General features: G+C 46.0%; 1 protein-coding gene across 9 annotated transcripts in view; it reads right to left on the minus strand.

Moving 5' to 3' along the window:
• Positions 1 to 12,415, minus strand: part of ALK (ALK receptor tyrosine kinase) — a 942,963-nt gene that overhangs the window by 101,110 nt on the left and 829,438 nt on the right. For all 9 annotated transcript variants that reach the window (XM_068232762.1, XM_068232763.1, XM_068232765.1 and 6 more), the window contains one exon: positions 9,320 to 9,473. In XM_068232762.1, coding sequence (XP_068088863.1) covers positions 9,320 to 9,473 — 154 coding nt within the window. The remainder of the gene's footprint in view (positions 1 to 9,319; positions 9,474 to 12,415) is intronic.

Below are 12,415 nucleotides of genomic sequence, written 5' to 3' on the forward strand. Positions count from 1 at the left end.
AGGCGTTGGTGGAGGGTGGATCCGGAAGGGCTACGGCGAGGCGTTGGACTAAAGAACGTCCGCATGTCCGACATCACCATGAGATCGCTGGAGCATCCTGTCTTTGACTGCGTGGACACGGGAGGAGGATTAGTGGCAGTGGTACCTTGCTGGCGTTGTGCCGTCACATCACCCTTAAAGGCATTGTAAAGCATAGTTGACAGCTGGTTCTGCATGTGCTGCATCCTTTCCACCTTCCGGTGAGTTGGTAACAGGTCCGCCACTTTGTGCCTGTACCGAGGGTCTAGTAGTGTGGCCACCCAGTACAGCTCATTCCCCTTGAGGTTTTTTATACGGGGGTCCCTCAACAGGCAGGACAGCATAAAAGACGACATCTGCACAAAGTCGGATCCAGTACCCTCCATCTCCTCTTGCTCTTCCTCAGTGACGTCAGGTAAGTCAACCTCCTCCCCCCAGCCGCGAACAATACCACGGGAAGGTTGAGCAGCACAAGCCCCTTGCGATGCCTGCTGAGGTTGTTCTCCTGCCGCTGTCCCCTCCTCCTCCTCCCCCAAAGAAACACCTTGCTCATCATCCTCTGAGTCTGATTCGTCTTCTGCACACGACTTCTCTTCTTCCTCCTCCTCCCCCCTCTGTGCTGCCGCAGGTGTTGAGGAAACAGCTGGGTCTGATGAAAATTGGTCCCATGCCTGTTCCTGCCGTAACGGTTCCTGGTCACGCTCATTCACAGCTTCATCCGCCACTCTACGCACAGCACGCTCCAAGAAGTAAGCGTAGGGAATTAAGTCGCTGATGGTGCCCTCACTGCGGCTCACCAGGTTGGTCACCTCCTCAAACGGCCGCATGAGCCTGCATGCATTCTCCATCAGTGTCCAGTTGTCGGGCCAGAACATCCCCATCTTCCCAGACTGTTTCATTCTACTGTAGTTGTAGAGGTAGTGGGTCACGGCTTTCTTCTGTTCTAGCAGGCGGGAGAACATGAGCAGGGTCGAGTTCCAGCGAGTCGGGCTATCGCAAATGAGGCGTCTCACCGGCATGTTGTTTTTGCGCTGAATTTCCGCAAAGCGTGCCATGGCTGTGTAAGACCGCCTCAAATGCCCACAGAACTTCCTGGCCTGCTTCAGGACATTCGCTAAGCCAGGGTACTTTGCCACAAATCTTTGAACCACTAGATTCATGACATGTGCCATGCAGGGTATGTGTGTCAGCTTCCCCATATGCAAAGCGGCAAGCAGATTGCTGCCGTTGTCGCACACCACGTTGCCTATCTCCAGGTGGTGCGGGGTCAGCCACTCATCCACCTGTTTCTTAAGAGCAGCCAGGAGAGCTGCTCCAGTGTGACTCTCCGCTTTGAGACAAGCCATGTCTAAGATGGCGTGACACCGTCGTACCTGGCATGCAGCATAGGCCCTGCGGAGCTGGGGCTGTGTAGCTGGAGAGGAGAACTGCCACTCAGCCAAGGAGGAGGAGGACAGCGAAGAGCATGTAGCAGGAGGAGAGGAGGTGGCAGGAGGCCTGCCTGCAAGCCGTGGAGGTGTCACAATTTGGTCCGCTGCGCCCTGCTTGCCATCGTTCACCACCAGGTTCACCCAATGGGCTGTGTAGGTAATGTAGCGGCCCTGCCCGTGCTTGGCAGACCAGGCATCCGTGGTCAGGTGTACCCTTGACCCAACGCTCTTCGCAAGAGATGACACCACTTGCCTCTCAACTTCACGGTGCAGTTGGGGTATGGCCTTTCTCGAAAAATAAGTGCGGCCTGGCATCTTCCACTGCGGTGTTCCGATGGCCACAAATTTACGGAAGGCCTCAGAGTCCACCAGCCGGTATGGTAACAGCTGCCGAGCTAACAGTTCCGCCACGCCAGCTGTCAGACGCCGGGCAAGGGGGTGACTGGCCGAAATTGGCTTCTTCCGCTCAAACATTTCCTTCACGGACACCTGACTGCTGCTGTGGGCAGAGGAGCAGGAACCGCTCAAGGGCAGAGGCGGAGTGGAGGAGGGTGCCTGTGAAGGTGGAAGGGAGAAAGCGGCAGAAGCAGATAATGCACCTGATGGAGGAGGAAGAGGAGAAGGAGGGTGGCTTTGCTTTTGTGTGCTGCTGCTGCTTTTGCTCAGGTGGCCATCCCATTGCTGTTTGTGCCTTTTCTCCAGGTGCCTTCGTAAGGCACTTGTCCCTACGTGAGTGTTGGCCTTTCCACGGCTCAATTTTTGTTGGCAGAGCGAACAGATGGCTTTGGTCCGATCTGAGGCACACACATTAAAAAATTTCCACACCGCTGAGCCACCCTGGGATGTGGGCACTATGGGGACCTCAGCAGCTGATGCTGAAGGGCAAGTTGGCTGGCTGTACATAGGTGGCAATACATGGTGCCGGACACTGCCACCAGCTGTTTCTGACGAAGAGCTGCCCCAGCTTCTTTCAGCAACTTCTCTCCTCCTCCTACTCTCTGACTCCCCCTCTGAACTGTCCCCCTCTTCATCTCCTCTATTGGGTACATACAGAGGATCCCTATCATCGTCATCATCGTAATCATCCTGCCCAGCTTCGCTTGCCTCAGACAAATCCAAACATGCACCAACATCAGTAGGTCCTTCATCCTCCTTACACGTTACATCCATAATGTTGCCGCGTAACTCAGACATATGAGCTGGTGAAAATTCATCTGGCTGTAACAACAATGGCTGTGCATCAGTGATTTCACCACTAAATAATTCTTGCGAAGTGTCAAATGCAGCGGAAGTGGTGCTAGTAGTAGCACTGGTGGCTGAGCAAGATGAGGTGTTCTGTGTCGCTAAATACTCAACCACGTCCTGACAATGTTGGGAGGTGATGGGACGTGCCTTCTTCCGAGCACTGTACTGTGGGCCAGGTCCACACGAAATTACATTTACACGACCTCGCGCAGACCTGCCGGGTGGCCTTCCTCTGGCTCTGCCACTACCTCTTCCTCTACCTGTTTTGTCCATATCGGGTATGCACGGAGTGGTATATCACACTGCGTGCACTCACGTAGGTAGGTGGGTTCACTTAACTGCACAGGTATGCGCACTGATGCGGTGGGTTCACTGAACAGAACAGGTATACAGTGGCGGGTTCACAGAACAGGTATGCAGTGGCGGGTCCACTGAACAGAACAGTTATGCAGTGGCGGGTTCACTAAACAGAACAGGTATACAGTGGCGGTTCACTAAACAGAACAGGTATGCAGTGGCGGGTCCACTGAACAGAACAGGTATGCAGTGGCGGGTTCACTTAACTGCACAGGTATGCGCACTGATGCGGTGGGTTCACTGAACAGAACAGGTATGCAGTGGCGGGTTCACTAAACAGAACAGGTATGCAGTGGCGGGTTCACTAAACAGAACAGGTATGCAGTGGCGGGTCCACTGAACAGAACAGGTATGCAGTGGCGGGTTCACTTAACTGCACAGGTATGCGCACTGATGCGGTGGGTCCACTGAACAGAACAGGTATGCAGTGGTGGGTTCACTAAACAGAACAAGTATACAGTGGCGGTTCACTAAACAGAACAGGTATGCAGTGGCGGGTCCACTGAACAGAACAGGTATGCAGTGGCGGGTTCACTAAACAGAACAGGTATACAGTGGCGGTTCACTAAACAGAACAGGTATGCAGTGGCGGGTCCACTGAACAGAACAGGTATGCAGTGGCGGGTTCACTTAACTGCACAGGTATGCGCACTGATGCGGTGGGTTCACTGAACAGAACAGGTATGCAGTGGCGGGTTCACAGCACAGGTATGCAGTGGTGGGTTCACAGCACAGGTATGCAGTGGTGGGTTCACAGCACAAGTATGCAGTGGTGGGTTCAATGAACAGGTATACACAGTGGCGGGTCCACTGAACAGAACAGGTATGCAGTGGTGGGTTCACTAAACAGAACAGGTATGCAGTGGCGGGTCCACTGAACAGAACAGGTATGCAGTGGCGGGTTCACTAAACAGAACAGGTATACAGTGGCGGTTCACTAAACAGAACAGGTATGCAGTGGCGGGTCCACTGAACAGAACAGGTATGCAGTGGCGGGTTCACTTAACTGCACAGGTATGCGCACTGATGCGGTGGGTTCACTGAACAGAACAGGTATGCAGTGGCGGGTTCACTAAACAGAACAGGTATGCAGTGGCGGTTCACTAAACAGAACAGGTATGCAGTGGCGGGTCCACTGAACAGAACAGGTATGCAGTGGCGGGTTCACTTAACTGCACAGGTATGCGCACTGATGCGGTGGGTTCACTGAACAGAACAGGTATGCAGTGGCGGGTCCACTGAACAGAACAGGTATGCAGTGGCGGGTTCACTAAACAGAACAGGTATACAGTGGCGGTTCACTGAACAGAACAGGTATGCAGTGGCGGGTTCACTTAACTGCACAGGTATGCGCACTGATGCGGTGGGTTCACTGAACAGAACAGGTATGCAGTGGCGGGTTCACTAAACAGAACAGGTATGCAGTGGCGGGTCCACTGAACAGAACAGGTATGCAGTGGCGGGTTCACTTAACTGCACAGGTATGCGCACTGATGCGGTGGGTCCACTGAACAGAACAGGTATGCAGTGGCGGGTTCACTAAACAGAACAGGTATACAGTGGCGGTTCACTAAACAGAACAGGTATGCAGTGGCGGGTCCACTGAACAGAACAGGTATGCAGTGGTGGGTTCACAGCACAGGTATGCAGTGGTGGGTTCACAGCACAGGTATGCAGTGGTGGGTTCACAGCACAGGTATGCAGTGGTGGGTTCAATGAACAGGTATACAGTGGCGGGTCCACTGAACAGAACAGGTATGCAGTGGTGGGTTCACAGCACAGGTATGCAGTGGTGGGTTCACAGCACAGGTATGCAGTGGTGGGTTCACAGAACAGGTATGCAGCCAGACAGGAACAAGCTAAGCCTAACTAATCTTTCCCTGAGAGACAGTCTGCAGCAGCTCGCCCTACTCTGACTAATGCAGGCACACGAGTGGCCGTAATGGCCGCCGCTGCCTGCCTTATATAAGGGGGGGTGGGGCTCCAGGGGCTAGTGTAGCCTAATTGGCTACACTGGGCCTGCTGACTGTGATGTAGAGGGTCAAAGTTGACCCTCCATGTGCATTATGGGGCGAACCGAAGTTCCGCAAAGGTTCGCCTGCGGGACGCGAACGCGAACCACTGAAGTTCGCATGGAACCGTTCGCAGGCGAACCGTTCGGCCCAACTCTACTGCCTAGTACATCCCCATCCATTAGGTTATCATAAAGGAGATACAGCGGTAGATTGCCAGACCTTTATTCCATGCAGTTAAAGTTTAGTGTTTTTTTTATTGTTGTCACCAACTTTCACCGCCAACACTCCAACACCTTCCCATCTGCTGCTGCCCAGATGGGTGGTTTATCTGCGTACATCAAAAAAGGGCGTCGGGAAAAAAGGGCGCGTGGTGTAAACGATAAGCAGTATTATCGTTTATAAAAATATTGTGTAGAATTTCGTTTACAAATAGTGTTTTAAGAATTTATAAATCATTAAATAATGTGTATGAGATCGGCAATTCTTAAAACGTTAATCTTCCCTGTTTCGAAACTGAAACTTATATTTACGTTTGTTAAAAACCCTCCCTGTACCCTATCCCTAACCCCTAGACCCCCTGGTGGTGCCTAAACCTAAGACCCCCCTGGTGGTGCCTAAACCTAAGACCCCCCTGTTGGTGCCTAAACCTAAGACCCCCCTGTTGGTGCCTAAACCTAAGACCCCCCTGTTGGTGCCTAAACCTAAGACCCCCCTGTTGGTGCCTAAACCTAAGACCCCCCTGTTGGTGCCTAAACCTAAGACCCCCCTCTTGGTGCCTAAACCTAAGACCCCCCCTCTTGGTGCCTAAACCTAAGACCCACTATGGATAATAATGTTTTACAAACATTAATAAATAAAAAATGTAAATAAAAAAATGTAAATAATTTTTTTGGGTGGATAATAATGTTTTAGAAATAGTGATTTAGTATGTTTATAAACGTTATTCGTCACAGGCTCATTTTGTAAAGTTAAATCATCACAAGCACAGTTATAAAACCTTAAAAATCTCCGGGCGCCGTTTGTAAAACGTTAATAATCTCCGGCGCCTTTTTTTCCCTGTTCGGCGCCCATTAAATGATATTTATAATGGGAGTGAATGGGGCACCCTTTTTGTCCACTTGTCTTATGCGCTCAAATGTCCTGCTTCCGGTTTATCTTTAGTCTGGCACCGCAAATGTCTACACAGGCATGTGCATAGCAATCATCCCTGCGACCCCTGCCATCCCAGGGGGGGCAGAGGCTTAGGGGGTCCCTCCTCTCTCTTGCGGCTTGATTCTTGAACTTCTGTTGGTGGTCTATCCTGGCTTAAGTGTTGTCCAGATGAGATGCTGCTGTGTATTTAGATTGTGCAGATATTCATTGTATGTACAAAGGCCTGAAGAAGGGTCGTGGACCCGAAACAAATCAATGTTGTTGCCTTTTCTATCAAACTATATGCACTTTACCACGTGATTGAAGATATTGTATACACATTTCGGCACTTTTTGGAATATTAAAATAAAAAGTAGATTTTGCAATTTTTGGTTTCCTGAGTTTTTATTATTATATTCCTGAGTTTATAATAGGCCCTACTCTCCCCAACCGCAAGTGTGGCCAGTTAACAAAAAAAACCCTCCCCGTTCGCTTACAAAATCTATGTGCAGGAACGTGTACATTTTGTCCTGCTTCCAGAAGCTGCTTCACAGCAGAACACTCTCTGCTGCCATTCAGCGGCTCCCGATCATGTGACTTGCATGGGGTTTGGGAAAAAAGGCGCCCCATGCTATCATTTTCGCAGGGGGCCCTATTAAGTCAGTGTACACCCCATCCTACCTACATCCTGCCAGTATATGAACCACCACTGCCCTCGCTCTTAGTGAATGACTATCATACCTTGACCACATTATGAGAAGAAAGAACTGTCAACAGAAGATAATGGCCCTTATCCAATGTACCTTTTTCTCTTGAAGGTTGGGGGGGGGGGGGGTGTTGGGAGGTTTCAACCAAAACTTTGCTATGGGGCCCAGGCCCATATTTACCATAAGGCACTGTAGGTACGTGCCTACAGGCGCCTGATGATGGAAAGGCGGCGCACTCCCCTCTCTGAGCTTCTCTCTCCATCCTTCCTTATGCAGAGTCCCAAGCAGAGCATAAATGAGAGGTTTCTCACCCTGCTCTTGGCATTCCAGTGATGAGATTTCCCTTCAGTCAGGGGCACCTCTAGCTACTTAATACTGAGGTTCCTCTAGCTATCTAATACTTGGGGGCACCTCTAGCTACTTATGATGGGCAAGGGAAGTAAGGGAGAAGTGACAGCTGGCCCAGCCAGCACACTTGCACTGCGGTTCGGCAGGGGTTTGTAGATTCCTAGAGGGCAAAGTCTAAGGTGTCAGGACATCTGTGCCTATAGGCTCCTGTGAGGTAAATCCGGGCTTGATGGGGCCCCATGTGCTCTAGCTGCACTAGAACAGTTTCATTATCTATACATTGTGTATTTTACCTACTTCACATACATTAAACATTGATATGCTGGATAAAGTCAGGAATCATGTATGAGCTGGTTGTGAAGCCGTTATACAGGAAGTACAATGTATGGCTCATCCAGCATGGAAGTCACACAGGAGCTAGTTTTGACACTACAGATGTAGTTCTATATGGCACATTGCTTATCTCCGGCTCAGGGTTCTAGGATGAGTTGTTTCCCAGTTGTTTTTTCGTTATGTATCATTTACGAGTTGCTATCGGCAATATTGCACTGACATAACAGCAAGTTGTCAGGAAGTTGCTAACAGATGGCGCCGTCTCCTCCCGGATGGCGAAACCAGTGCGTTTCCACGGCAAGGAAATACTATAGTGGGAGAGGATGTTGCCGGATTGTCCTCTGTAATGAGGATCACTTCTTAGAATTCTTTTTATACTTTGCTTTGTACTTTTGTTTTTAAACACCTTTTCTTTATATAAAATGTATGGTAACTTTTCTCCCTACAGGTATTACTATTCTAAAACTTTTTACAGAGTCTCCTAAACCTTTTCAGTAGTATAATTATCTCCACAAATAAAGGTTTTCATATATTGCATACAGATGAGCAAAAATGGCGGCATTTATTTTTTGCATTTATTTTTGTGAAAATTATGTAAAATTCGGCATTTGAGCAAAAAAAGTATTCGAAAATCATTTTGTAATATGTTTATGATTTTTCAAATTTTTAGCGATTTTTTGCTTAAAAAAAAAATCTGTGATTTCTCTAATTTTTTGCTATTTTTAGCTTTAGGGCTCGTTCACACGGGCGTCTGTCCCGGCGTTCGGGACTCCGCGTTAAATGCTCCCATTCAAGTGAATGGGAGTGTTTGTACTGGTCTTTTTCCGGCATTTGCACGAATGCGGCTTTCAGATCCTGATTTTCCCTGGCGCTCGAGGCAACCCTGGACACTACATGTAGCGTCCTGGGACTGTTAACCGCCGCTGCTAATAAGCCACCAAAAGCCCGAATGCAACGCCACCGCAACGCCGTTGAAAGTCACGCCACTGAAAGCCGGGCAGGCGCCCGTGTGAATCAGCCCTTAAAAGGTAATTAGCTTTTAAATCATGAATGGCAATTTAAGCAAAAATTCAGGCAATTTCAGTAAAAAATTCGGGCAAATTGTTTTTTTGTGTGAAAAAACGTGTTTTCGCAAATGTATTTTCAAAGTCGAAAATAGCATTTTCAATGCAAAAATGACTTGGGCGAAAATTCGCAAGCAACACTGATAGCATGAGTGCTCTGCTTAAGACTACCTGTGTCCCCTGGCTTGTGGAGTGGAGAGTGCGATCAACATCTAAGCGGTGTAATGATCGGGGATTCTTCCTGTGTGGCAATCGCTGTGTCCCATATCTATGACACCATCAAGTGGCATCTTAAGACACAGCTGTATCATCCTTGGGGCACATCTGGCTATGGGGAGGTGGGCTGACTTGTACTGGAAGCACATCTGGCTAAAGTGATTGACTCGTGTATAAGCCCCCTCCCCAGTATAGGGGCTATACTGGGGAGGGTGCTTATACACGAGTCAATCACTTTTTCCTGGTTTCTAAGGGAAAAGTGGGTACCTTGGCTTATATGCAAGTATATACGATATATCTCACTGACTATCCCAACTGATAAATAACATACCAAAAACTCTGTATGCAAACACTCTGAGCAGTTCCTATGTAGACACACCCAGTTACCACTTTCTGTTCAAGTGTTTAATCAGCCCAGCAGCTTCAGGAGGGAATTGCTTAATAACAATATTCACCTGTAGCGGTTGGTTTCGGGCACCCGCCAGATCTGTACGCCCTTCAGGGTGCCGGTTCCTACTATCACAGTGAAGTTTTCATAGGCTTCATCGCAGAGTTTCTGACTGGGTCCATGAGGACCGCTGGCCCCACATGTGGTGAACAGCCAATAGCCTGCAAGAGAGGGAGGAGACTGTTATAACAGGACAAATGATAAGTATGGATGGAGTCTGCTTCTAGTAGTTGCACTGCTTTGAAATGTGCACATTCCTTTGTAGTCTACCAAGGAACTGATTAGAACCAGGGACGGTTCTAGACTTTTTGCTGCCAGGGGCAAAGTTGTGAGGATGCAGTGAGCAGGGACAGCCATACTATCCCATGAACAAAACCACATATACAGTATAAGTAGATAAATACATTTTGATCCCAGTGCATTGTATTTAGTAAATAAAGAGAAAACTGTTTTCAGGCATTTCCATCTTTACTGTTTGAGTAAACTATGGCCACCTTAAAGAGACACTGAAGAGAAAAAAAAATTATGATATTATGATTTGTATGTGTAGCACAGCTAAGAAATAAAACATTAAGATCAGATACATCAGTGTAATTGCTTCCAGTACAGGAAGAGTTGAGAAACTCCAGTTGTTATCTCTATGCAAACAAGCCATTAAACTCTCCGACTAAGTTAGTCGTGGAGAGGGCTGTTATCTGACTTTTATTATCTCAACTGTTCCTGGACTATTTACTTTTCCTCTGCTAGAGGAGAGGTCATTACTTCACAGACTGCTCTGAAAGACTCATTTTGAATGCTGAGTGTTGTGTAATGTGCACATATTATAGAATGATGCAATGTTAGAAAAAACACTATATACCTGAAAATAAAAGTATGAGAATATTTTCTTTGCTGCAAATCTTCTAGTAATTATTCATAGTACACAACCAATTCACTATATCATATTTTTTTTTCGCTTCAGTGTTTCTTTAAAGAGGGATTGTCAGCCCCAAAATCAAATTACATTTACCCACTGCTCTGTGTTTATTATGCAGCTTACAAGCATTCTAATATATACATAAATGTTTTTGCTTTGATGAATCCAATCTCAGTCAGCCTGGCTCTATTCTGGAACATTGCCGGGGGGGGGGGGGGAGCATGTTATCTCCCCTCCCACATTCCTGCTCCTCATCGATTGCCTAAGGGCAGTTAAGTGTGACAGGAGGGTAAGAAGGGAAATACACCTCACCCTTCTGCAGAAGCTGCTTAAATATGATTTATGCTGTGCTCACATGTGTTTAGAAAGAAAGCTAGATATGACCGTGCAGTGTCTAGGAGAAGAAAAAAATAGTAAGGGAGGAAATGACATCAGGATTGACTTCAGTCAGAGGCAGTAAGGATGAAAAATGCCTGGAACAGTTTTCTATATATTAACTATACAGAATTTACTGAAATAAAAACATGGACAGTACAACACATATGATATGTAAGTAGAACAAATATTTATCTACTTATATATGTGTTGTTTTTTTCCTCATATGTCTGTCCCTGCTGCTTTAACCATTTCAGCCCGCGGGGATTTTTCACCTTATGCATCAGAGCAATTTTCACCTCCCATTCATTCGCTAATAACTTTATCACTACTTGTCACAATTTATTGATCTATATCTTGTTTTTTCCGCCACTAATTAGGTTTTCTTTGGGTGGTACATTTTGCTAAGAATTTTTTTTTTATAAATGTATTTTAACAGGAATAATAAGAAAAAAATGGAAGATTTCATGATTTCTCAGTTTTCGTCCATTATAGCTTTAAAATAATCCACGCTACCATGATTAAAACCTATGTATATTATTTGCCCGTTTGTCTCGGTTATGACACCATTTAAATTTTCACAATGTATGGCGCCAATATTTTATTTGGAAATAAAGGTGCATTTTTTCAGTTTTGCGTCCATCACTATTTACAAGCTTATAATTTAAAAAAATGTTCGTAGTATACCCCTTTCAAATGCATATTTAAAAAGTTCAGACCCTTAGGTAACTATTTGTCTTTTTTTTTTTTTTTTTTTTAATTGTAATTTTTTTTTCTATTAAAAATGTTATTTGGGTAATATTTTGGTGTGGGAAATAACAGTTAATTTTTTAAGTTATTATATGTGTAAATTGTAATGTAAAAATGTGTAGATGTAGTTTTACTATTTGGCCACCTTGCATTTTTTCCCCCTCCTTGTGCTTCTCGCTAAGCGGAAGTACAAGGGGGATGCGGAAATTTTTCCAGGGAGAAAAACTGAAGCCTCTAGTAAGAGCGCTTCGTTTTTTCTTTAAAAATGTTATTTGGGTAATATTTTGGTGTGGGAAATAACAGTTAATTTTTTATGTTATTATATGTGTAAATTGTAATGTAAAAATATGTAGATGTAGTTTTACTATTTGGCCACCTTGCATTTTTTTCCCCTTCCTTGTGCTTCTCGCTAAGCGGAAGTACAAGGGGGATGCGGAAATTTTTCCAGGGAGAAAAACTGAAGCCTCTAGTAAGAGCGCTTCGGTTTTTCTGCTGAGGAGCTGGATCGGTGATCGGGATTAAAACCTATGTATATTATTTGCCCGTTTGTCTTGGTTATGACACCATTTAAATTTTCAAAATGTATGGCGCCAATATTTTATTTGGAAATAAAGGTGCATTTTTTCAGTTTTGCGTCCATCACTATTTACAAGCTTATAATTTAAAAAAATGTTCGTAGTATACCCCTTTCAAATGCATATTTAAAAAGTTCAGACCCTTAGGTAACTATTTGTCTTTTTTTTTTATTGTAATTTTTTTTTTCCATTAAAAATGTTATTTGGGTAATATTTTGGTGTGGGAAATAACAGTTAATTTTTTATGTTATTATATGTGTAAATTGTAATGTAAAAAATATGTAGATGTAGTTTTATTATTTGGCCACCTTGCATTTTTTCCCCCTCCTTGTGCTTCTCGCTAAGCGGAAGTACAAGGGGGATGCGGAAATTTTTCCGGGCAGAAAAACTGAAGCCTCTAGTAAGAGCGCTTCGGTTTTACTGCTGGGGAGATGGATCGGTGATCGGGAACCATGTTTCCGTTCACTGATCCCAGGGCTACAGGGGG

Source organism: Hyperolius riggenbachi, chromosome 4, assembly GCF_040937935.1.
Source record: "Hyperolius riggenbachi isolate aHypRig1 chromosome 4, aHypRig1.pri, whole genome shotgun sequence".
Taxonomy (NCBI): domain Eukaryota; kingdom Metazoa; phylum Chordata; class Amphibia; order Anura; family Hyperoliidae; genus Hyperolius; species Hyperolius riggenbachi.